The 26973-nt window shown below is 40.4% G+C and overlaps 1 protein-coding gene across 1 annotated transcript; it reads left to right on the top strand.

The window, feature by feature from the left end:
* The first annotated feature begins 370 nt into the window (after window positions 1-370).
* ABHD3 (abhydrolase domain containing 3, phospholipase) lies at window positions 371-24547 on the top strand. The gene is made up of 9 exons (XM_058022399.1): window positions 371-588; window positions 2132-2295; window positions 4947-5129; window positions 6821-6866; window positions 9679-9791; window positions 13223-13396; window positions 14040-14088; window positions 14173-14338; window positions 22468-24547. Exons 1-9 carry the CDS (start codon window positions 442-444, stop codon window positions 22644-22646), a joined length of 1221 nt encoding a protein of 406 aa, XP_057878382.1. The 5' UTR covers window positions 371-441; the 3' UTR covers window positions 22647-24547.
* The last annotated feature ends 2426 nt before the right edge of the window (window positions 24548-26973 follow it).

Genomic DNA, 26973 nt, shown 5'->3' with positions numbered 1-26973 from the left:
CCTGCATCACTTGCTCCTTACGGTTTGGGACGGGTTCCTTTCTTATCTCACCCCCACACTCCTTCTCCACCCTCCCGGCAAAGCGACGGGGCAAGGTGACGCCGAAGGAGCCCTGAGATGTCACCTGCCGCGGGGCGGCCGATGGCGGCAGCACCGCCGCGGAGGAGCCGGGCTCAGGACTGCGGCCCCTGCGGGGCAAGCTGCGAGCCAGCCCGGCCCTAGCCCCGGCCTCGGCCCCTGAGAAGCAGCCCCAGGCCCCGGTGGCCGCGGGGCGGGGGCGGTCCCGGGGCGGCGCTGCAGCGCGGAGCGGGCCGCGGTCAGCGGCGGAGGGAGGCGGGCGCCGGCTCCTCCTTCTCCCGCTCCTCCTCCTCCCTCGGCGCCGGGGTGGGCTCGCCCGCGGCAGCCGGGGTGTGGTGTCCTGCCGTGCCGTCCCCGTGTGCGATGGACTGGCAGGTGCTGACCAGGGAGCTCTCCCTCTACCTGGAGAGCCAGGTCCGCGTGGGCTTCTTCGGCTCCGGCGTGGGCTTGTCCCTGGTACTGGGTTTCGGTGTCGCCTACGCCTGCTACTACCTCAACAGCATCGCCAAGGTGAGCGGGAGGGCGGCGGGGCGGGCGGGCTCCGCAGGTGTCCCGCCGATGGGGACAGTCCCGAAGGTCACCGCGACCCACCGCCCGCAGGCGAGGGGATCGCACCTGAAACGGCTGGGGGGGAGGGCAGGGCTCTGCGGCCGCACTATCCTCCTCAAATCCTCGTCCGTCCCCTGGAGATGCCGGCCCGGGGTCCCGACTGGCCGAAACCCCCCTCGAAGCCCACACGGGCCCGGCAGCGCAGCCTCCCCGGCCGCCGGGGCTGCGTCTTCCGCAGGGGCCGCCGGTGACCCCCGGAGGCCGCCGGCCTGCGGTGAGGGAGGGCTCCCCTGGTCCTGCTCCGTCTGGCAGGGGAAGGGGCTCCGGTCTCGGCAGTCCCCAAAATGCATTTGTACCAGTTGGAGAGCTTGGCCGGGTGCCATGCTTTGGAAAGGGAGGTTAGGAGACTGCCCTGCACAACACAAACCCGACCTACTTGGTTCACTAACAGGGCAAGCGATCAAGTAGTTTTGCTGCCCTTGTGTCCCCGTCGGTACCATCCTAAGTACCTCTGGGGGCACCATGGCAGCGTTCTGGGGGCTGGAGCACTCTTGGGCATCTCCTCATCAGCAGTAGTTTTACAGATGAATTAGGCAATCGCAAATTACTTGGATACAGTGAGCCTGACCAGATCTGAAGTGGCCCCCTGGTGAGAGCGCCTCGTTGAATGCGTAATCAATTGAAAATACGCATATCAAAAGGGTTTTGACCGTCGAGGCCCTGAGTGTTGCCACAGTCCTTCAGAGAACCGCTGGGAACATAGCCTTCCTCTTCATAGAGAAGAGAGTACTTGATTTTGGTGAGAGGAGAAAAACGAAGGGAGGATGTGCCATTACAGCTGTTTATGTGGAATGGTTTTTCTCAAAGCAAGTGTTATGGTCCTATTAATGCTTGTATGTTGAGGAGTCATTGTGACAGAGAGGTATAAGAAATATAGTTGGTAAAACCTGAGCTGTTTGGAATACAGGGACTTTTCCTTGTTAATTGGTAAACAAATGGAAACTGTAAGCAAATTGTCTACATGCAGAGCATTATTAGAGAGGAGGAACCGATGCACTTGTGTACTGTAGAATGAGATGGGAGGAGAAGCATCCTACCAGGTTAAAAAAGGTACTGCGGTCAAAGTGCATGCATGAATTAAATGTCATTTTTGTGTGGTCCAAGAAAACAGACTTGGTAAAACCTTTCTTGTTTACTAAGAAACAGCATGATTTTAATATGTCAGTGAAGATACAATGCTGGTAAAATTAGAGATAGATCAGTATGTTATTAGAAATGGGTAAGGAATCCATTATGCTTAATGGGTTTCACTTTTTGCTTGGGCATTTTGGCATTTTGTTTGGTTTTCATTTACTTCTCTCTGTACCATTAAAGGTAAGAGCATTGCAAATGATTATATGAAATAAATTAGTTCACTGAGAGAGGATTTAAATAAGCTTTATTTCTTTGTTTTTTAATTTGTTTTAGAAGAATGTCCATGTCTGACTGTAGTCTCTTTTCCTAGAAACCCCAGCTGGTGGCAAGCAATGACCGTTTCTGCCGCTTTCTCGAGGAATATTGCCCTGTTGTGACAGAAACTTACTATCCCACGATTTGGTGCTGGGAAGGTCGGGTGCAGACACTCCTGCGCCCCTTTATCACATCTAGACCCCAAGTACAGTACAGGAAGTAAGTGCCTTCATTCTGGAAAGTGATTGATTTGATATCCAGCTGTTCTCTTACTCTGTGTCACACCCACTGTCTTTGCTCAAGTTTGTGCCTGTTTTTTTTTTTTGCTTTATGCCCACCTTTACAACTTTGTCATAGACTTGGAACTACCTTTATCGTGGATTCAATATGAAGTAGGTTTGAAACGTCCGTGTTCCCAAATGGCCCTATTTTAGTTCAGAGTTTTGTAGCACTGAAATATGGGTGACAATATAGGAACTGATGTGGTTATGTGTGCACAGGTTTACACAGTGGATGAGGTGTTAAAAGACCTCTGGAGGTCAGCTATTCCAGCTGCCCTGCCTTAGCAGGGTCACCCAGAGCCAGTTGCCCCAAATCATGTCAAAATAGCTTTTGGATTTCCAGAAGGATGGTGACTACATGATACCCCTGGGCAAATTGTGCCAGTGCTCGGTGGCACACTCTCACATTGAAAATTTATTTCCTGATATTCAGAGGGCACCTCCCATGCTTCAGGTTGGGCCCATTGCCTCTTGTTCTGTCAATGGGCAACACTGAAAGGAGCCTGGCTCCACCCTCTTTGCACCCTCCCTTCAGGTACGTAAATGCATTTCTAAGTTCCCCTTGAGCCTTTTCTTCATGCTGAGCAGTCCCAGTTGTCCCAGCCTTTCCTCGTAGGAGATAGGCTCCAGTTGGTTCATCATCTTTGTGGTCCTTTGCTGGATTATCTCCAGTATGTTCATGTCTGCCTTGGACAGAGCTGGACTCAGTACTCCAGATGTGGCCTCACCAGTGCTCCACAGTGGGGCAGGATCATATCCCTCAATCTGCTGGCTATAGTTCCTCCTAAGCCTCCACAGCCTCCAGACATTTGGCCATCTTTACTGCAAAGGCACATTACTGGCTCGTGTTCAACATGGTGTCCACCAGGAGCACCCTCAGGTCCTTTTCTGCCAAGCTGTTTTCCAGATGGGCAGCCTCTCCTGGTACATGGGGTTGTTCCTTCCCAGGCCCAGGACTTTGCACTTCCCCTCATTGAACTTTGTGAAATTCCTGTCGACTCATTTCTGCAGCCTGTAGAGGCCCTCTGAATGGCAGCACAGTTACTTGGCTTATCAAACATTCTGGTGTTCGAATGCCATAATTCTGCAAAGGTCATGCAGTCACTGTATCTGTCCATAAAACCAATACATTTTACCTTAACCGTAGCACGGCCACATTCAGCCTTGTTTTGAATATACAGGACTTCTGGGATTTCCAGAGTAACTTTTACCTGTGGAGTTTTTGTGTTGTGTTCTTTCATGCCTAAGAGGCATGCCTAAAGAGGCAACATTTCCCTCATTCTAAGAGGGGAAAAATCCCTTATATTTATTTTTTGTCCTCAGCTGATCTCTTTCACACAGAAATGAGACTTAGTCTGGCAAATGAGGCATTTGGCACAAGACCTAAGGAGAGGGACTTTTATGCACCGGAACCTGGATGCAACACAAGTTGTTTCAGCTCTGCTTGCACGGTAGAATAGATTTAGCATTTAGCAGCTTCCCTTAGTTTTAGTAACTAGGAAACATTTCAGTGGTATGGCCATGTCTACTTCTTCTAGTCCTTCTTGTACACTTTTATTTCAAGGGTTTTGAGAAAAGAAACATAGTTCCATGGAGCAGTGCTTATTTTGCACCGTTTTAGATTGTGTTGGCAGTACTAGCAGTGCATCTACTTCCCATTACTGAAAAAGGGCAAAGCTGAGCTAATGAGTCCGACAAGGCTGGTCACCTTTGAAATCTGCAGTAGTCACTACCAAGAATTTCAAAAGAAAAATCAAATGCCAGGTAGGCTTATATTTCAGCACTTTCCACACCAACTCCCTCGAACCATTCAAATATGAATATATTATATTTTATCTACATGTTTGGCTATCTCTTCTCTATTTGGATAACTGCTTTTATAAATTATGAAAGTAAAGTAGCACTTTATCTGTTCAAATTTCCAGGAAGTTGGAAGATTTGAATGTTTCAAAAAAAAAAAAACAACGAAACTTTTTTGTCATTGTTTAATGCATGCATATGTTCCAGAGATATTACAGTATTTGTTGCATTGTTAAGATATATGCTATAAGAGTGCATTCTAGCACAGTTTGTAGTGATATGGGGTGAAAGATGCCGTAGTGTGTGTCTGTGTTCTGCATGTTTAAAACATAACCATCCATTATACGTTCTACTTCTTTGGATGAAGAGGGAAAAAAATTGTGGTAAATGCTTACAACATTACCCAGTGTGCTATCAAAAGATTCTTAGATGATTCAAAGGAAATCTGCAGTACACAAAAATGTCTGTATAAAACTCAAGGCAGTGCCAAAAATCCATTAGTTACAAGCTTCCAGTACATCAGCAGCAATTTATGAAAGGCCATGTCTTCATTTACTGACTTCATTTACTGAACAGGAATTACCCTGCAAATTGACTGTTCTAACTCTTGTCAGCTGTAGGTGTAACTCTTTCTGACTCCAGACATGCCTAGTCAGGTGGCACTTTGAGTATTACAACATAATGAAAAATGCAGAATTCATACCTCTTAATCTGTAAACTGCAAGTACTCTTAATAGCATGTATGTATTTTTCAATCTGATCAGTGTTGTCTTAAAATGTACCTTTCAGTGAGCTCATTAAAACAGCAGATGGAGGACAGATTTCGTTGGATTGGTTTGATAATAATGACAGCTCATACTATCCCGATGCCAGCACAAGACCCACTGTCCTGTTATTGCCTGGCCTGACAGGAACAAGCAAGGAATCCTACATTCTTCATATGATCCATCAAAGTGAAACACTGGGATATAGGTACTGTTGTTTTTCATTGCTGCTCATTTTGCTGCCTCTGGTAGGATCCAGTATCAGTATGTATATGTATCAGATGCTATCCTAAGGCAAATGAGATCTGAATGCAGTAGTTTATGTAAGAAAGTGTTATTAGTAATAATAATCATAGTGGAATTATATAACAGGCAGTACATTAGTATCTACAGATGTGCCCCAGAGATTGCAGTGAATGCCAGCTAAGTCTGCACAGGGCTTTGCTGCTGCTTCTATAGTTATTATATCATACTAGGTGGTAACCTTTACACTTTCTAGAGAAAGGGTTTGTATTCAGCTCCAAGAAGACTTGTGTGGATGGGTTGCTGGCAGTAGGCCTTGGAGGAGGTCAGCTTCTGAATGCCAAAATTGCTTGATTCAGCAGCCTCAAATTCCTGGGTGCAGAAAGGAGAGCTAGCCTACTGTTACTGATGGCTTTTGAGGGGGTCTGTCACCTCTTCATTGTCACTGTGTAATTTAGTTTCATTCTTAAGGCTTCTGGTCAGATTTGGGTAAAATAAGTGGATTAGTCGATGAGTAGACTCCTTTATGTAACCATAATGCTGCTGCTGCACATTAAAATAAGTTGTCATTGTTCCAGGATCTGTATTTGGAATATTAGATTTTGTCTTTGCAGATTGGCTTCTGGTGCTGACTCCAGTAAGTTCTTCGAATATGTATATATTAGCTTTTATCTACATGTTTGGCTATCTCTTCTCTATTTAGATAACTACTTTACTAAATTATGAAACTATTTAATAGTTCAAAGTACTTTTTAAATCACCTTAAAACTTAGCAGTAAAAAATATCAGAGGAAAACCCTGAAATCAGCAACTTGTTACTATTAATTTTTAAACTGGAAGTTTTATATGCATGTCATCCCCTAAGGGAAGAAGGTAGAATATTATAAAGTGAAGCTTTATGTCAGATTTCAAGAGAATGCTCTAATTTTGTTTTTAAATAGCAACATTTGATAAAAACATAAAAATAAATATTCTTTCATGCCTTTAACCTATCTAAGTATTTATATTATTTAATAAAATTATTTCAGTGAGATGGCAGAAGAGCAATAGAAAAGTAATATTTATTGAGAAAGTATGGATTCTTAAATCATGGTAATACTGCTAGAAGATTCAGAGACTCCCACCAAGAGAGAGAGACCAGAAACTTCTGTTGTACCAGATTAAAAAAAAAAAAACATTCCCAAGAACCTGCAACAGATCCAGCTGTCATTATCATTTTGACTTGGCTCATTTCTTCCAATTTAGTAGAATTATGTAGCTTTGGGGGATGTCTACACACGGATCTCTGACATTCTTTTTTCAGAGCACAGCTTTAGGCTGGGCCCTGCACTGTCAGAGCTCATTGCAGAGTGCAGGCAGGACATGTCTGTACCACCTTCAGCTAAGCCTTGGGGTTCTCACCCTGCAGTCTGACCTGGACAAATCACAGAGCTCTGGTAGTCCCACTGACCTCAGCGAACTCCATTTTCCTATAAAGCTTGTTCCGCACAGGTCACCCTCTCTAGGATCTGTAGGTCTGTAAATATTTATGTGCTGAACTTATTCATAGATGTGGCTCATTTTCCTTTATGCGCTTTCATTTTTTTGTGTGCTTAAGTTATCTCTTCTGGTGAAATTAACAATGTGCACAATTGAATTTACTGTCTCAATTTTTAGATGCGTGGTTTTTAACAATCGGGGAATTGCTGGCGAGGAGCTTTTGGTAAGGATGCCTTCTAAGATAAACATCTCTCACTTATAAGTGGTAATTATGAAATCATTTGTGCCTATTTGTACAGTTGGATTTAAATGAGAGAAACTCAGAGCATGGGTTGAAAATGCAGAGAAGATAATTCAGCCATCTGGTAGATCAATCATGTGCCAATATTAATTTTTTTTTGAAACCCTAGAGGGTCAACTGGTCAACACACAGGTTTTTTTGAACATTTAATTTTAGGAAATTATTCAATTAATAATATCTGTAACACTAAAATGAACAATCCTTACATTTCCTTTCCAAAAATAGTGCAGTATCTAAAATGTGCACAACTCTGCTCAATCATTGCAATTTTCTCCCCTTGATTTAACATACATATCCAGATATAATCCGCTGTAATTTCTTTCCCAGTTTAAACTCTGTTTTTGATATGGTTAAAAAGATGTGCCATTAAAATTGATCCATACTACATGTTAGTAAATTAATGAGCCAGCTTTACATGGATAGAAGTAGCCTGAAATTTAAATGCGTTCTTGTATTTTTCTCAGCAATCATGACACAAACTCAGCTACAGAGGACATTTTTTTTGGGGGACAGAAACATCATGTTGGCTTAGAAATAACTGGCCATTCCTCAGATGAAAAAAATCTTGCAGCTAAACGTTTTTTGCAGCTAGGGACAAGGCATGATGAAATATTGCTGAATAAGCTTTGTTTTTTCATATGCGTTCTGTTGACAATTCTGCAGCTGGAATGAATGTGCATAATACTCAGTATTGTTTAGCATTTTTTTAATCCCCTGGTTTCAAACTTTAAAAAGCTCAGAATGTTTTTCCATAATCAGATAAAGCATTTCAATGCAAATATTGCCATGTTAAGAGTAGTTTTCTGCATACTTTTGGAGATGGATCTACAAAGCAGTTTTGTGACACACAAAGTCCTTATTGATGAATTTCTGAAACATTTAGAGAAAAGATCCCTTGTTTGGATACATTGTGTGTATTTTACTGTAATCGGATTTACATCTTTAAGCTTTATAAGTTCTTGTGGTGCAGCAAGCCAGCTAAAATTATCACATTTTCTGCAAAGAGGTTTCAACACTTTAGTATAAAATCCCTACTTAATGAGTCTGAAGCATAGTTAAACACCACAGTAGAAGTTAGTTATGTAAGCAGTTCTTTTTCTAGTCACTTCAAAGATAGATTCAAATTTGCAACAAATAATAGTTACTTAAAGAATACTGTACTCATTGATTCTTGAAAACTATTGTGAATTATTGCTGTGGAATAATCAAATATCATATTGACCACAGCCACTGTGAGCTAAGATGGTATTTTAAAATATCTTCATACAAAGTGTAAATAGCTAAACATTAAACTGTCTGGAATTACTTAAATTTAAAACGGATGCTATATCTTTAGTGTTATAAATTTTAATCAAATACACTTTCACTTAAAATATATTAGATGCTACTTACCAAAAATAATTTATTTTTCCTTGTAAGGTTGACAATTTAATTAAAATAAAACACATTCACACTGTTTATAATGAATAGGATGTTAAACAGTGAAGAGTGATTAATGCGGATGAGAAATGGAAATGCAACATAAATGGAAATTAAAAATGTGTTTAGTTTTAATTATCTAGATTTAGCTTTTCTTTCCATTTCCTCATCTTTCACGTCAACATTTCAATATTCTTGTTAAAGGTGTTCTAACTAATTAGTTTAGTGTTGTTAAAATCACCCACAAATAGCTAAGCAGTTTAACTGAAAGCAATTTAAAAAAACACCCTTGAAATCCATTGTTCCTTCAGGCAACAGAAAAGTTCCATTCACTCATAGTTATGTATTTTTATATTTAGTGTTAATGTGTCACTGAGTTTTGGCAGTTCAGCCAGTACCTATAGTTAAGTCCAGGTCACTAACATGTTCCGAGCAGCTCTAAAGTTAAAATCTTTATTTCTCTGTAGATGAGGTCTGGACAACACCATTAGAAAAAAAACTCATGTCACTGATTCTTATGGTGCCTCAATGGACTTGTCTCCCTCAAACTGCTCCAGATAGTCCCTCAGGCTGGACTGTTCCTGGTATCTGTGCAGGAGAGGCTCAAAAGTTGTGCTTCTCCTTCAATAGCAGGGAAGTGGTTAACCAAATCTTACCCAAAGGGTTACCAGACCTGATGCCAGCAGAAGTCATTCCAAGTCTCAGTTCAGGATTTAAAGAGACACTAATGATGGATAAAGAACAGATAATATATGTTTCATTGCTTTAGTTAATTGAATAATTTGCTAAATTAAGTAAACCACACTGGAGAATTTATTGACCTGTTTATTTGGTTGTGTTGTACATAAAATCTAAATATGGGTTAGTTTTCAAATGCTGGCTGGCAGAACTTGAAATCTAATGGTCTTTTTTGCATTTGAATGTGGGTGAATATAATTTCCTTTTCTGTATACTACAGCCTTTATAATGTTTCTATTTCCTTGGGGTATTTTAAAAATATCAGTGTCTATCTAGTTCTGATCTAGTTCTGTCTAGTTTAGCACATTGTTCTCTCTTCAGATTTTGTCTAATGACCTGGAGGTTGCAGATGCTGAAGATACCTGTCACTGCTTTTACTTTGTAATGATAACAAGTATAACTCCTTCCTTCACCTCCTTGTGAAACGTTCTGGATTTCTATTTGCTATATAGTGAAGCTTCACAATAAATGCTAAATTTATCTTCTTATATAATGATCCACTGTTCAGTTTGCTTTGTCCTTAAAGGATAATACAAAAGCTTATGATGGCATTTTTTTCCCTCTTGACTCCTTACAGACACCAAGGACTTACTGTGCAGCTAACACAGAGGACTTAGAGACTGTTATTCATCACGTGCACAGCTTGCACCCCTCAGCTCCACTTATGGCAGCAGGTGTTTCTATGGGAGGGTAAGGTTGTGTAACACAAGCCTCAGCTTAACTGTGATCATAAGACTGGTGTAGCCTGATTGTAAATTATTACTCTGGAATACTTGCATTGCTTACTGACCTGCAAGCAAGTCGGGTTTCTCTCCAACAGTTAGTATGCAGAAGACTTTTAGAAACTTTGTATCATTGAGGCTTTGCCTCTGTGTTAGGGAAGGCTGAAATTGGCAAACATTTAAAAACTGGGGGGAGAGGGGTGGAGAAAGACAGGAAACAATGACAGGCAGATTGACAGCCAAACAGGCAATACAGTCTTCGGAAACTAGGGAGGCTGTCTTCAGAACAGAGGGATATAAAATAGGATCTTGAGCTAATACACCACGTTTCATAGCAACCTCTGGGAATAAGATTTTTCTTCACTCTGTATTCTGCAGTGTGTGGATAGGTTAGGCTGGAAGAGGTGTGGATATCTGCTCTGTCTGGCTCAGAAGCAAGAAGCAGTATTGTTGTTCAAACTGATATGGATTGGTAGAGCATGTTGTGTTAAGACTTGCTGTGTCCTGGCTTCTCTCCAGAAAGCACAGTGAGAACAATGATAGCACAGTTTCTTAGGAAAAAAAAAACAGTGCTAGAATCTAGCAGAAATATTCCAGCAGCTTCTTTAACAAAAATCGTAGCAGAGGAGACTTTTCCTTAGGAATACTGCAGACACAGTGGTAACTTCCTGAGGCTTCCCTTTTCTCTGATAAATTTTGTGGGGGATGGGAAGATACAGCCCACATACATTGATATTAATATAGATTACTGTATATTGACATTAATCTATCAATGACTTGTAGGAGCTTTGAGATAAATACATATTTGTTCAAGACTGGTATTTTTTGCTTTTTTGTAAATCTTTAGTCACTAGGTTCCCTGTTCTGTTGAACAGTAGTTCCAGGAGGGAAAAATGCTAGTCAGCCTTCAGTTCTTTAGGAGAATCCTCTGGGAGCCATTTCCAGGCATATGGGGAATAATGGTGACTGTTTTCATCAAGGACAAAACATGGCCAGGTGATCTGATTGCATTCTATGAGGAGATGACTGGCTTCACAGATGAGGGGAAAGAAGACAGTGTTGTTTGTTCTGGAGATATTGTTTGTTCTGAGTCATCTTTTGCACCAAAAGACTTACAGAAGCTGTTCTTGCTGCAGAAACCTTTCCCTTGTCTTCCACATCCCTTGCTTGTTCCAGCTCCAGCTGAACTTCATTTTTCCTAACTGCATCCCTGCATGCTTGGGCAATGACTGCTTTCCCAGGTAGATGACCTGTCTTCCACCTTAAGGATACTTCCTCCCTGAAATTGGTCAGAAGGGTTTTTTTCCTCCATGTGGTCTTCTCCTACTCTTGCTCAACTTCCTGCATATCAGAATGTATCACACTTCTGCTTTATGTTTGGTTATCCTTAAAGTTCCCTTTGCTCATCAGGGCCATCTAATGCAAGATCTTGCCAACCAGATCCCTGGGTAAATGAAAGCCAACTCTCTCCAGTATTATAATTCTGCTGCTTACTTTACCCACTTACTTCTCATCTTTAAAAACCACTATCAAATAATCTCAGTGGCCAAGACTGTTCTCTACCTGACCAGTTCTTCCTTTCATATGAATAGCCGATCCAAGGAATATTTTTCCTATTTAGATCCTTGATTATATATAAAAATATTGTCCTCAACACTCTCCAGAAATCTGGTCTGCTTGTGCCTTGCCGTGGCAGTTGATGCTGGGATAGCTACAATTCCCTGTACCTGGCAATTATGAAGGGCTGAAAGTGTGGTAGAAGCTGGCAGTTCTGAGACTGGTACAAAAGGCCACATCAGCCCTTAGTGTCATTTCTGTCCTTGGCTTATCCAAAATACTGGCAAAGTCTGTTACAGTGGCACAGGGAATCTGGGTTGTGTACCTGGTTTATATGTAACCAGCATCACTGGGCAATTTTAGGCAAGGTGTTCCATCTCCCCCCTCCAATATGTTTTTAAAATCCTGAACCAAAACCAGAAAGCATATGCTTAATTGTACAGAACACTGGAATAGTCTATAATCATCTACATGAGAACTGTTTCCTTGCTTCAAAATTAATTGGAGCATTGCATATTTAAAATTAAGCAGGAGCAAGGATCTCAACAGGGACATACTGCAAAAATCATCCACTTGTCTTAAGCTTACAGGAATTTTTTATCATCTATTGCTTTTCAGAATTTTCTGAATAGTCAGATAATCTGTATAAGACAGATTTGCCCCAGTTAAGAATTAAAATAGATGCTCACTTCACAGACATATATAAATGTAAATGAAAGACCACCTGTTCTACTATCTTCTGTAGGTATTATTGTGGAAAAGGAGTTCATTTTGTAACATAAAGATTCCTATGCCTTCTCTCTACCACATATTCTCTGTGAATTCTGTTAGGGAAGTGCTGCTTCTGCTACTGCAACTTTTTTGGTTGGTTTACTGGACTGCCATCCTATGACATGGGAGGTAGTGCAGAGGGATAAAGTCTCTGTGATGGAAGACTGGTTCATAATGTCTTTGCTAAAGGCTGTTGTCTCCGGAAGTACAGTAGAGCCAAGGTACAGAGTGTGGCAATCCAGGGAGATATCTTAATGTTACTAATCAACTGCAGTTGTTTGTGTTGAAGATCTGGAATTAAAATGCTTGTTGGAAACTTTATGGTCTCAGGCAATAAAGTAAGACTTAGAGCTTTTCCTCCAGTATTTTTGTTTTACTCTCTTCGTGCTGTTTTATTTTTTCTACATTTGAAGGGTAGATACTTGTCAACTCCCCCCTTTTCAACTCAAGTGAACATTAGCAGTAGAGACTGTAAGTTGCAACTGGTCAGAAAGACAAGACCTGAGCCATTTATTTGGGTCATAATTTTGTTTATCTAGTTTTTTTCATTATCCAAGACTTGATATATTTTGTGTTAAAGAAGAGCTATGTTCTTTCTTATGTGTGAGGTGGAGGAATGGCACTACCTTAATCTCAGAAGACTTCTTCATAGTGAGGCAGGTGTGCCAGGGCCAGCTTGCGTTTGTCAGGCACACAGATCAGGTTTATCACATCAGGGAGACCAAGAGCTTGTAAGATGATAAAACTTACTAACACTTGGGAATACTTGTTCCATGAGTAAGAATCATTTGACTTTTCCCTCCCTTTAGTGATTTAAGTAAGACTAGTAACTACATTTCTATTTCTAAATGCACTCCTACTCACACCCTACCCTGTTCCTCTCTGATAGTGGAGAAAGTAAACTTCATGAGTCATATGTTGATTAGGTGACTGCCTTCTGGGTGTACTAGGCACAACTGTAGGACTCATACAAGAAACTATAGAAAAACAGACAAAAACATGGCTGTTACATTTACTCTGAATTGAAGCAAACAGTTTGATAGTATGTATGTTTCTGTTTTTCATTTGTAGCATGCTTCTTTTAAATTACCTGGGAAAAACTGGCAGAGACACTCCTTTAATGGCAGCTGCAATTTTCTCTGCGGGTTGGAATGTTTTTGAATCTATAGAATCTCTGGAGAAGCCATTAAACTGGCTTCTTTTCAACTATTACCTGACCACTTGTCTACAATCCTCTATCAGCAGGTGAGTTGCCTTCTGAACTATTTAGCAAGGTGGAAGGATTTTAACATGAGATGGAAAGGAGGTATAAAAAAAAATGCAAAATTAATGCTGTAAGACCTCTAGTTGTTCTTTGTGCATTATTTGGTAAGTTTTGAAATCAGAAGATCTTTTCAAGAAAGTTTGTCATCAATGTGACAAAATTTATATGCTGCTCAAGGGACTCACAACAAGCCCAATTTACTTCTGTGTCTATAGATGAAGTAAATGGATTTTTAAAATTTTTAGACTTGTACATATTCACTTTGAGTAGATTTGCATATATAATAATTTTTTAAGTTGGTATTGGCTGCAAAAGCACAGAAAGACCTAGTTCATCATTGGCTTTATAAAACCAGGGTGTATTTTGTATTCCCAAATATTAAGTTCTCTTATCTTTGTCATCTTTCTCATGGCTTATGCAGATTTTTACTATGTTGCTGGATGTACCTACATATGGATGAAAAATTATTCTGGTCTTGGATTCCACATTATTCATATGATAGAAAATTAAAAACAAGCAAGTTACACAGTTACTTCTATAAATGTATCTGTAAAGCAGAGAACTTCTACGTTTGTTTATATAACAAAAATACAAGCCCTCAAATTTTTACATTCTTCTTTTTAGGCATCGACAAATGTTGGAGAAATTATTTGATATGGATCTTGTGATGAAGGTATGTGAAATTGTTACTTCTGCTTGAGCTGGATGCTGTTTTCCAAATGCTGACATAGTTCCCTATTTGAATTCTGTACTTCAGGCTAGAACTATTAGAGAATTTGATAAGCAGTTCACTTCAGTCATGTTTGGCTACCGTTCAATTGATGATTACTATGAAGATGCTAGCCCATGTCGCAAGCTGAAGTCAGTAGGAATTCCAGTGTTATGTCTAAACTCTGTGGATGATGTTTTCTCACCAGGTCATGGTAAGTTTAGGCTTTTTAAAATATATTTATCTGTATATGCAGTCATTAAGACAAAGCACATAGGTTTGAGAATAAACTCAGACCTATGTGTAGAAGTGTATTTAAATGTTACTTGCACGTAGGATCAAAACTTCCATGCAGGGCTCAGTCTTGCACATATAAAACAGATGATGATGGAGAGACTTGATTAGTGCAGAAGTATATGGGATGGCCTCATTAGTCATTAGTGGTGTTTTTACAGTCAAAAGAAAGAAAGAGGCACATTTAGGATGTGAGTTTTCTCACTGTAAGAAAGATACCAGATGTAGTGCCCTCTCAGAAGCGCCTGTTTCTGTTACCAAGTAGGAGGAGAACCCATAAAAAAGGAACTTGGATTCTGATGTCATTCTGTCTGGATGTAGACATTCAGAATTCAAACTGTAAACAAGTGGGTTTTTTTAATTGCCATTCTTTGAGTTCCCTACAAAGAATGTGTGGGAGTTTCTTACGTTTGAGATTATATGAAATCCTCATCTGTTGATCTCAGAGTTGCCTACCGTCCCTGTAAATTAAAAGTAAAAAAAAACCAACTAAATTAGATTAGTTACATCTAATCTTGTAGGCCAAAATCTAGGGTAAGGAAAAAGATGCACACAAGGTGAGCTCCTAGATGGAGGCAGGTTGAAATGAATAAGAACCATCAATATCAGCTAAGCAACAGGCTGAAAACTCCATTTTCTATTTTCTTTCTGTTTCATGCCAAACATGTGGTCATTATGAACATTTTTCTTTTCCTCTGAAAATCAAAACCCCGTTGCTAACTATTCTGAAAATATATGCTTGTTCCTGTGGTCTGTGTATTGGTTATAGCTTCTGAGAAGAGAAGGAGAACAAAAGCTAATGTAGGAGAAAACCACTAAAATGAACAGCTGTTTGAGGCAACTGTCTTCAGCAATGAGCACCTGACACCTTTAAAATGTAGTTTATACAGCTGATTTATTTCAGGGAAGTTTTCTTCTGCCACCACAAGTGGAGTGAGATTGTTCCAGAATGAGTCATGGAACCAAAGTGAGCAGGCAAACAGATCAGAACAACAGCCAGAAATTAAAGAACTGGAAGAGACTCTTTGTGTGTACTGTTTATCTGTGTGCAGATGTACAATACATGCAAAAACATGCACACATGTTACTATTTATAGTTTGAAGACCAGTTAGAGACAAATGTTAGAGACATAAAAAAGGCTGCTCCAGTAGATTGCACTAGAAAAAGTCTGATTTTTTTCTTCCCTAGAACAAAAAGCATCCATGCTTTGCATGAACAGTGTAAAGAGGTGACAGACACCTAGTATGAGGGGAAAAAATGGTGACTCTAGATTAGCCAAACTACCTATCCTTTACATTGGCCAAAACAGAGGCTTAAAAAAAAATAAGGTCTGGGTAAACGTAGCAGTATTAAAGTGGAATACTGTATGTAACTTTAAAAAATTGCAGTTCAAAGGCTTTCTGAAACAGAGTTAGTCCCTTTGTATTTATTTTCTCTGTGGGATTTTTTTTCCTTGAAATCAGACAGTTGCTTGTTCTCTCATAAGCTTATAATGGCCTGAAAATGAGAATGGATGGGCTGTGACCCTAAAATCTATGTCCAAATATAAAATCTGGCTAGTGATTCTGAAGATAATTTTAATAGGTCTTAGGACTCTGGACATGACTTTCCCCATAGCACTGCAGGGAGTTCATCTGCTGTGCCTTGCTTCTTTCACAGAGTATCTGAGAGAGGGAACAATGGCTTCACCACTTTGTTTAGCATTAGGTGAGTTTGTGGTTTCTGCCTAAAGTTAAGTAATAACTGTGGCAGGGTTTACCTAGTTGGCATAGTGACAGCAGCAGTAAACCAGTCAGTGTGCCTCAATTCCTGAAAAAATTTGTTAACCTTTCCCAGCCCATTATGACTGGGACTGAGACATTTGTTGCCTAGATAAAAAATAGTGCAGGTACTCCAGCCCCCTTCTATCTCCAGCTCTCAAGAGCCAGCTATTGATCTGGCCCTATGACATTCAATCTGAACACCAGAAAACACTATTTTACTGTAAGAGTGGTCAAATGCTGGCATAGTTGGTGTGGTCTCCATCTATTGAGATACTCACAACCTTATGGGACACAGCCCTAGAAAAGCTGCTGTTGGTAACCCCCTGCTTGAGCAGGAGGTTAGACTAGATGATCTCAAGAGGTCTCTTACAGCCTCAGCAGTTCTGTGATGTGTAGTTTGAGTTCTCAAAGATTGAGTCCCCTTAGAGTACAGCTGTAGTAAATCTCTCAATCCTTGAACCTCTTTTGTTAAACTAACAAGTCGTGGTGAACAGTGGTATGGCTGTTTGTGTAAAATTAGGTATCTAAACTATTGTGAGGATGCCTTAGAAGTCTTGACATGTAGAGGGGGCTGAGGTAGAACACCAGTACTTCTGAAACAAGAACTGGTAAGAGTCTATTGTAATGACTGTCCATCTTCTCTTAAAACTCTGACAGTAACCAGTCTTTCTCCATGAAGATATTTGGGTGGTTAGGCATCCATTTATTCCTTGTCCAGACAGTTAATGCTGTTAGCTGTAAACTCTTGTACTTGTGGAGACAAGTTTACCTCAGAAAGGGCCCCCAGGACGATGCTGATTTCCTGCTAATAGCATGACTGTTATTTCTGTCTATCCTTGGCTCCCTTTTCGTTTGTGCTGTGTACCCTCAGTAGGAATCGTTGTGCTGGCAGGAGACACAGAGCATCCCAATTAGCAGCCTGGGATTTATGTCTGCTACCATTAGTTAATGGAGTTTGTTGATCTTGACATCTTCTGTGAGCTGTTTTAAGTTAGCAAACATTAAGGGCTGGTGTTACTCTTGGAGATGACTTTATTCTCGCAAATGGCATTTTTTTTCTAACTTAAAAACTTCTATGTGTGGACACACAGAAGCCTGCAACCAAAGGCAGTTTCCACTCACAACTGTATCATGGATTCAAAGCCACAAAATTCATACTCATCCAAACCCCAGCCTTTTGTTAACTTTGGGGACTGGTTATTTCACGCCTCATTTCTCCCAGTAATACTTACCAGCTTTTAAGCTACCTTCCAGTTCTCTTGTAGATAGCTGTAATTTCCAAGAGCTGGGAAACTGGCCTAGAAAACTCACCAGGGAGAAAGCTGTGCCAGAATTCTTTTGTATTTAAATAGTTTCCATAAAGCCAGGCACATGTATCTTACAGTAACAGAGCTTGAGGGATACTAACAAGTCTGCTTTGTCACTACATATTGTGGACCTAAAGAGACACTTCCCTTAAAAAGTGCAGATGCTGCCTCAGTTGCTTGTTACTACCTGATAATTTCTTCTCATGTGCTTTTTGGTACACTTTGTACTTCCCAGCGGTTATTTTTAAATATATTGTGAAAATGTGCCATTTGACCTCAATCCAGTATTATGAAGAAGCAATCAATTTGCAGTCCTTCCTTAATGTTGCTGTTTAAAGTTCACAGAGCTTGGCAGCTGATGTATCTGTAGTTTAATTCTGGAATGCAATTCTCATATTGCATAATACTGACTAATGAAAACAAATGCTTTCTTCATTGCATGGCACTTCTCTCACCATAACATTTAAACAAACCACTGCTTCAGGAAATATGTAATAAAGCCAAGTCAAGCCCTTGTATTTTGTAAATGTGAAAAATAAATCAGGAAGATGGTGTGATAGCATTCATTATCACTGTCACATTTAACTTTTCATCTGAAGTGGCATTTTTCTCTGAAGAGACTTTTTAAGCAGTGTATTAGGCATCTGACTTGAATTTCACTGTCCTAAGGCTTAGCTAATTGCTGCCGATGAGCATTGTGCCCGAGCTGGAAGCCTGCCCTTGGAGCTAGGTACCATGCCAGCTCCCTCCTGATCCACTGTGACAAATAAGTGCATGTCTGAGCTCAGTTATATATATTTTATTGAACTCTCTGAAGCTTTTGTGTCCCCCTGAATTCACACTTGAATTGTTTTAGGTGTTAGTGTACATCTGTTATGTAAAAGAGCACTGTTGGATGCAGTTGTCAGAAGAGACCAAATGACCAAGACAGATAATAATTCAGTTAAAAGTTTAAGGAACAGAGAGAAATCAAACAAAAAATGGAATGTCTGACAGGAGTGACTTATGTGTTTTTTCTTTTTTCTTTAAGAAAATAGTAACTTCTGTTTGGCAAAGAATGTACAACAAATTGGTTTTGAATGAAGTAATTCTGCATATAAGTATTCACATTGTTGTTCTGTGATCACAAATCAGGTCTGTGCTTGCTGGATCAAACAGCAGTACAGATTTTGGCCAAAAGAAACTCAAGTACAAGGTTATGTGTGGAGAAAAATGAACAGTGGTATCTTTTGGCATGCAATCCTATCTCCTAGAACGCATACATCCAGTGCTCCATTCATCTCCCTTTTACATTGCAAAATTTACTCTGTTGCATTGTGGTTTTATTTACTGGATGGCTACCAGTCCCTAGGAACAGCCTTGAGAAAAGTACCACGGCACTGCCAAGCATCATTTGCATTTTGGCACTGAGGAGCAACTCAATTCTCTTCTGAGAACCTCCAGAGCAAGAAACTCTGCTGGGGAGGAGTAACATAGATAAATAGAAGGAATTTCAGGATGGGGAAGATGACATTTCTAAAGACCTGCATGTGACTTGCACCTTTCCAGGCATGGAAAATAACCAGCATCCTAGCGCAGGACTGGTAGGCTTCCAGGAAAGAGCCACTGTAGCTGTGTGGAGGCAGGCAGCACGTGGCACCCACTACAGTATTGCCAACCAGTTTGGGAATGAATGACCACCAGCAAACTGATTTGGGAGCTATGATTACATTGGCAACCTCTGAATGACAGACATGCAGAGGTCATGGGGAGATTGGTGGCCTGTAAGGCTTCCCCAGCTGGGCTGGCACAGTAGAGGAGACATTTATTATGATCTCCTTTTTATCCCCCAGCAAAGCAGTTTCTTATCAGGAAGGGACATTCTCCCTACATATTGCGACTAGTCTGCCAAACTGAATGACGCTCATGTTTTTGCCTGTTTAGTGAGTGAAGAGGTATGTTCATGCCAGTTAGCAGCTGATCCTGAATCTCTTACTACTGATGTGGTTCTCATGCCTATCTCTGATACTTGGAGGTCAATCTGTCTCTCCTCACATATTCCCTCTCATACCCTTGCACAGAAGCCTGTTTATTAGTCCCCTCAGTGACCAGGCAGACAGCTGCAGGACGGGTGTGGGAAGTGTGATTCATTGCCTGAAGCAGGCATGGGGTTTGTGTCTGATCCCCAATTCTCTCTTGGGATTCTGTTTAACATGGACCACAGACTACTGGAGTGAAGAAGAGCAGATGGCTTGGTACAGATAAGTGGGGAAATTTCTATGCAGTCAGCAGAAGGTGATGTGAATTGCAGCCACCCTCTTTGTACATGGCAATGTATTCCTCCACAGAATCCAAAAGAGGCAGATCAGAGATTGCTGAGCAGATTAGCTCAGGCAAAACTCCAGACAAGCGCGTGCTGAGTCTGAAAATGATGCATGTGTTGGATTGCAAGAAATAACACATTGTTTTCTGCATCCCATGTTCTCAGCATGTGCTATTCCCCAGTCTAGGCTTTTACATCACTGACTTTTTAGTCTGGCCGCAGTATTGCTTTAAAAGGGCCAGATCCTGCATACAGTATTTTCAGTTTTCCAACTGAACAAAAGAAAAGCCAAGGATTTCTTGTAGAAACAGTAAGAAGCACAGTTTCTTTCTCCTAGTAAGGAATCAAAATCACTTAGTAAATGCTGGAATCTACAAACTACTTAGATGCCTGCAATTTTTAAAGGAGGGAAAGAGTGGAAGAAATGGATAGCACTGAGTAGCAAAGAACCTCACATACATGGCAAGAGAGCTCCCATTGCTCTCTGGAGCTCAGTTTGTGCTCCCCCAGGGTATGGTCAGGTACCTTATGTTATAGGCAAGGAGTTTGTAACACACCTTCACAACAGACACTAACCCAGCTGTGCAGGCAGTCGGTTTTGCATCTGTGCTGAGGCCCTGAAGTGGAACAGAGCGTGTCGTTCCAGGCACTGCTGGTAGGGACCTCTGAGGCACAGGCTGCTCCCCTGGCTCCACAGGTCCAGTGCTTCTGCCCTGATCTATTTTAAGTTGCACAGCTGTTCGCCACAGTCATTGCACTCAAGTTCTCCTGTGACTTACTCTGGCTGGGGGTCCTTTTTTGGCTAAGCAAAGGGTTACTCTGCTCCTACTCCAGTTGCTGAAAATGAAGGCAAACTGGCATCTCAAGGACACAGCTATGAGTTTGCCAGCACCCAAATGAAAGTAAGGAGCACATCTATGAAGAAGGCAGTAATATGCAGAGATAGAGACTATTGAAGGATAATGACCTTTGAGACAGCAAATGTATAAAGGGGTAAAGGAACAGACTCCTAGAAACAGGAATGAGTGGAAGGTGTCTCTGCAGGAAGTGCAGTCAGAAAGGGATGTGAACAACTGAACATGGCCAAAATTGAATCTGATTCAAAAATACTTTAAAGTAAATGAAGAAGTAATATTAATCTTGCGAACAACTTGCTGCTTAGTTGTAGTGACAAGGCATTTTTAGTTGAGCAGTATATGACTTAAAAACAGAATTATTTTCTTGTCATAACCTTTTTTAGACAACACAGTGAAACTGCTACTATTCCCTTCTTTGGACACAGCTTTTTTGTTTTGCTGTCGCTTTTTCTGTCAATCTTGAATAACCAAAATCTGTACGATTTTTATTTTTTTCTGTTTCATAAAGTTTCTTACTTGAAAACTGGAAATTTGAAATGCATGCTTTACTGAAATGTGCTGAGATTTCTGCTCCTTCAGATGTCTACTTAGCATACCTAAAACTCCAGAGGAATTTGCTTAAATGACTTAATTTTTATAGATCAGTGGTGTTTGCAGTCTTCATGTAAAGCTGCACTGCTGTTAGCCAGTTCAAATGATACCAGGGTGATCCCATCACACCAAGTATCCTTTGTAACGTCATATGCTTCCTCTGGTGTCAGTCTGTGCTAAGTGACCTCTATTTTCCTTCAGAAAGGGAACTGCCCAGGTGGTGAAACTGATTAAGCCACACATCTATGCAGAGTCAAAATAGGAGGCACTGAAGCCTCCCTCCTACACATTTCCAGATCAGTGCATATCTCAGATGTCATTTACTGATGACTTTAGGCTAATTGTAGGCCATTGCCACCTCACTGAAGGCTGACTGTGGCTGCCTCTATTCAGATGTTGGCATTAATATGGGGAGCTAGATTAGGGTGCTAATCAGATCAGGAAAACTAACCCAGCAAAAGAAAAATCCTTCTACTATCCAGTCTAATAATCTACATTCTAAAATAATTTCTAGCAGTCACTATTCAGTAGAGAGCCACTAATCTCCTGGGTGGCATGGATCAGCTTTCCTGTGTCCTTGTACCGTTGTTTGCCCCTTCTTCTTTCTCTGTTTACCTTGTGTCTTAGATTATGGGCTCCTCAGGGCAAGAACCATCCCCCAGTGTGTTTGCATGGTGTGCTCTAAACACGCAGGTGTAAACATATGGCAGATCAGATATAATGTAATCTTTTATATTAGCTGATAGGATATCCTACAGACTAAATCTTATCCTGACATTAAAGGTTCTGTGGAGTCTCACACAATTGCAATTGAGGTCCCAGTTCATCAGCTTTTCTAAAGTTGAATATTGCAATAACAGTTAAAAATTAAGAGGGCTGATTGTCCTTTTACTTACACTATTTATAGCAAATCCTAAGTATGCATTAACATGGGTGCTGTTCCATCAGTGTGAGTGAAAGACAGATGAAGCTGGAATTTTTACAGCAGCCAGGGAAAAAAAAAATCACACAGTTAAGGTGAGTTAATGATGAAGAGAAAAATGGTTTTTAATACAGCTATGGTTCTAAACCCTGATATTTAAGTGAATATTAAGTAATACATTTAAGTGTATATTAATGTTGTACCTATTTATTCGTACATAATATGAGAAATGTTTAAGAGAAGTTTTTCAATGGCTGGCATTTCATAGAAGGTAAAGGACTTAAAATGTTTTTTCCTCCCTTTTAGCTATACCAGTAGAAACTGCCAAACAAAACGCAAACGTAGCTTTGGTTCTGACTTCATGTGGAGGCCATATCGGTTTTCTGGAAGGAATATGGCCAAGGAAGTGCACTTACATGGACAGAGTCTTCAAGCAGTTTGTGCAAGCTGTGTTTGAGCATGGAAATAAAATCTTTAGCATGTAGCTTTGGACCACTGTAATAGCACAGTGGCACATTCTGACAAGGGCAGTTAAGCTTAGTGCACAAATTTTAACTCCTGTAAGCCAGCAAATGGATAAAGTCTATTACTACATGCAAAAATATTTTTGCCTAAGATTTTGTAGCAAGAAATTAAACATTATGTTGTCACTTTTATATTTATTTTTAATATGCCTTACTAAGAATGACCTTAAATGAAACAGCGTTCTGCATACATCAAATTGCACTTAACCAAAACTATCAAGTAGAGAGATTATAATTCCTCAGGATTTTAATTTAAATCAGTATGTATTTAGGAGACTTTATTTAGATGGCTTTTATTATTAGAATGGCAATACTCAAAAGAGCTTATATTATCCTGTCACATATAGTACCACTTGGCCCATTCCTTAGAGCACTAAAGGTGAAAATATTAAAATACTACAACAAAAGGAGGGATCAAATAAAAGTACTGATTCTTCAAATAAGTTGAAATTTCAGCATGTTATTCCACAGCATTAGACTGATACCTGCTTTTGCTGTTCTGCCCTGAGAATATTCAGATTTAGGACTGTTTATTGTTTTTTAAACTATGTCAATGCCATACTTGTCTTACATGGTTATTTTTTAAAGAGCTAATTTATAGTGTTTACATATAACCAAAAGATTCCTTTAAAACAGTACTGTAATAACTTATGTAATTAAAAGACATTTTGCATTTCAGAGTTTATGTAAAGCTGGGTGTTGTCACATAAGTAAGTAACACATACTTCATATAACTGGTAAACTTGGTGATTGAACCTGCTATGTTTATATTACCTTGCAAGAACATTTCAGTTTTAAAGAATAAATATTAGAGCATCAAGAAATTATTATATAATCTGCTTTAGATTAAAAAAGAAAAATTCAAAGCTTTTGTCTAATATCATTTCTGAAAAGAATGGAACAAACTGTTTAAAGAAAGTTGGGATGGAGGGTCATAGTCGTGCCTCTGGTTTGTTTATTTGGTCATTTGTCACCATGTTGGCAGTAGGTTGCCAAATCACTGGAGCCACTGCAAACCAACTTCTGCCCTAGCAGCTGACAAGTTGTGAGGGTGGCCAAGGCATCGCGGTTCTCCTGAGCCCTGACAGAGTGACAGCTGGTGTGCAGAAAGGACAGTTGGACAGAATGGATTTTGAAACTACTGGGAAGCCCTAATTTAGGGCATACTGAAATTTAGAACAGGCCCTTAAGCAGCATCTCTGGAGCTGCCATCTTTTCTGATCGCTGATTTGGCCTAGCCACGTACAAGAAGTCAGGAAAGATGCCTCTGCATTTTTATTTTTATCTTTTGAGCGGGGTCAGTACAAGAAGAAAATGCAGCTAAAAAAAGCAAGTCAGGTCTTTTGTCTCAAGCAGTACGTGAACACTCCTCTTGCAAGGCATGTTTCCTAGTAACAGCAAAGGAAGAACAAAAATACTTTTTGTCTTTAGAAAAAGAAATTAGGACATGCTATACAAGAGCTGTTTTGTAAGGTAGACTGTTGAATTAAGAAAATTAAAAAGTGTTTCAAGTTTTGACTTTTCAAACAGGCACTTCCCCAAATAAGGAACTCTTATTTTTTCTCTAGTAAGAAAAATGAGGAAAGTGACTTGCAAAAGCAAAATGAAATTTTTTGCATGCTACTACAATACAGAAAAATAGCATATTAGTAGGGTGCCTTATTTATTCTTGTATTCATTTCCAGGTTTTATGTTCATGAAAAAAAAAAAGAGCAATAAACAGTGTATTTAGTGTTATATTTGTAAAATTGTTTAGGTACAGTACTGTTCAAATTTCAGCATACAGTATTAATAAAAATAAAACCACTTACATTAAATCACACCTTACCATTTAAATAAAAGTATTATGATTAATGCCAGAATTTCTGTCTCTCTGCACTGTCTTAATTTAGGCCTGATCCCTATACAGATCTCCATGAGACAGTTATCTTTAAAGCTGCATCAAGCAAAAATCTGTGAAGCTGGTGTTCCCCCCAACCCCCCGATGTACAGTGCCCTTGTATCTCATTAGGGAAAAAGCACAGTGTGCAAGGTGGTAACAATCAAATTTTAATATGAGTATCTTCAAGCTTTCCCAGCCAGATTTTCTGAAACAAAAAATGCAGACACCTCAGTTCTTACAGGGTACACACAAGCTAGAAGCAAGTGCCATAAACATTTTTGCTGTGTAGTAACTTTGTACCTCACACACAGTTTTTATAAAGTGAGCCAAAGTCCACAGTGTGCCCTCTATTCAAAACAGTGTGAATTCACAGGGTCTTTATTTGGCTTTTCATGTGATCTGAGTATCCAGGCATCAACAGAGATAGGTAATGCTGAAGGTGGGAGAAAGTTGTTAGTTCTCAATGTACTTTTTACTGTAAAGATGGAGTAGAACAAAAATGAAATTCCTGCCCACGAAGGCTGCAGACACCTACCTCTTAAAAAGTCTTTTTTCCTAGTTCAGAATTCCAAAGTAGCTGGAGTTGAAGCTGGTGGGGTCCTCTAGAGATTATCTGGTTCCACCCTCCTAAGACAGGACATATCACATACGTGCTCCAGAACATCCACCTCTTAACATTTATCCCTTGGAGTCAATGTATAGTACAGTTCTTTTTCTCTGTGAGGCTTTCAGTCACCCAAGAGCCATTTGTGGCCTCAGCTGTCTTAGCACCAGATCATAAAAGACCAAGACTTAAAGGTGTAATTTATTATGTGCACTCTTGGCAAAAAAAACAAAAACAAAACAAAACAAACAAACAAAAAACCCAAAACAAACAAACAAAACCGAACAAAACAAAACAAAAAAACAAAAAAAAAAACCCACAAAAAAAACCAACCCAAAAAACCAAAAAAACCCAAAACTTTAAAAACTGAAAATTTCCAATCGGAAAATATGGTTCTTTGAATACAGAGAAACAAATCCATGGTACACATTTCACACCGAACAGAAGAATTAATGCCCTTTTCAGAAACTTAACAGCACCATTGAAAATACCTAGCAGAAAGGGCTGTGGATGACAGTCTACAACTCCACAAGAACTGGCTTCAAAAACATGCCAATAAAGCAGCAGTGACTCCAGGCATGTCAACATGGTCCTGTCAATGTGGCACTGAGCGTCACACTTCAGGTACCAACATGCTGACTGTTGCAGAGTGCAGTCACTCCGAGGCCTAGACTCATCATTACAGAGATTGGAAAAGGGCTCCACATTCAAGAATTGCTCCCCAGATGTGGTTCAGGAAGCTTCTCCTTATCTTCTCCATGCTGCAAGTTGCAATTTCCAGCTGAGATCTTCAAATCAACAGAATGGAGCAGCTTACTTTATCTCAGCAGTTCCCAAATGTTTCATACAACAGCCTCTTCCCCTTTTTCTGCAATGGTCTAGACCCCTGTGTACCACTTACACATATATTGACTCTCTGTCCCAGACCCAAATCTCTGTAAGCCAACTATACCAGCTTTCCCTCCAGATGTACTATCTGCAGTTTTTAAAATTCCTGTTACCCTCTTCTGCTGAAAAAAAAAAAAACAACAACCCAACCCAAGAAAACCCAAATTCACATTTGGCATGCAAGCAAAGTGGACAAGTCCCAGCCCAATATTTTGTCCCGCTTCCCTGCACAAAGAAAACACCAAAAGAAAACCAAGTATTGAAATTCTACCTCTCCCCATTTCAAACATGGCCCCCCATTTTTTCAACGAACTGCCCTGTAAAGCTCTTTAACTCCAGGCAGCCAGGGCATTCAGCATTCCTTGCTGTCCCACGTGCCATCTACACAGGAATTTCAGAGAGGAACTGCCTTTCACCTACAGCTCCTGTAGCTACCTGGTTCCTGCCAATGACTCACACCTGCCAGGAAGGAGACTTTTAGCCCTGCAGTCTGCTTCTCCCCGGGTCTCTTCAGCTAAATGCATCATCACCCCGAGGGAAAAAAAGGAAACATTTGTTCCCTGAGTCATCGAGTTGCTGTAACACACAGGCACACCTCAACCTGGGCCACTTACTGGGGTTCTCATCCCAGCATGCCAGCTTGTAAAAAAGAGCCTCGGAGTGCTCATGGCAATGAATAAGAAAGGCAGAAAGAAGCCCAAGAGTCTCACCCTGTGGACTTGTTACTGACGTCCAGCATACATGCTGGGTCCCCCCAGGTAACTGCTGCAGCCAATCTGCTGTGGAATATCTCAGGCACTTTTGGGGCTTGGGTTGTTGTTGTTCTTTAATTTTCATTCCAACAGAAGAAAAGGAAAAATTTGCTAAGCAGATAGTGGTTCTTCATTGGCAAGCATCTCTTCCTCTTAAGGATC

This window comes from Melospiza georgiana, chromosome 1 (assembly GCF_028018845.1).
Source record: "Melospiza georgiana isolate bMelGeo1 chromosome 1, bMelGeo1.pri, whole genome shotgun sequence".
Classification (NCBI taxonomy): Eukaryota; Metazoa; Chordata; class Aves; order Passeriformes; family Passerellidae; genus Melospiza; species Melospiza georgiana.
The sequence above is the reverse complement of the archived record's forward strand: the minus strand, read 5'-3'. Positions and strand labels throughout refer to the sequence as shown.

Bases quoted from the DNA above. Each gene is read 5' to 3' on its own strand.
- ABHD3 (XM_058022399.1), top strand. From the start codon at position 442: ATGGACTGGCAGGTGCTGACCAGGGAGCTCTCCCTCTACCTGGAGAGC. The intron at 2,296-4,946 runs GTAAGTGCCTTC...TGTACCTTTCAG, and splicing joins CCCCAAGTACAGTACAGGAA to TGAGCTCATTAAAACAGCAG. The intron at 14,089-14,172 runs GTATGTGAAATT...TCTGTACTTCAG, and splicing joins ATATGGATCTTGTGATGAAG to GCTAGAACTATTAGAGAATT.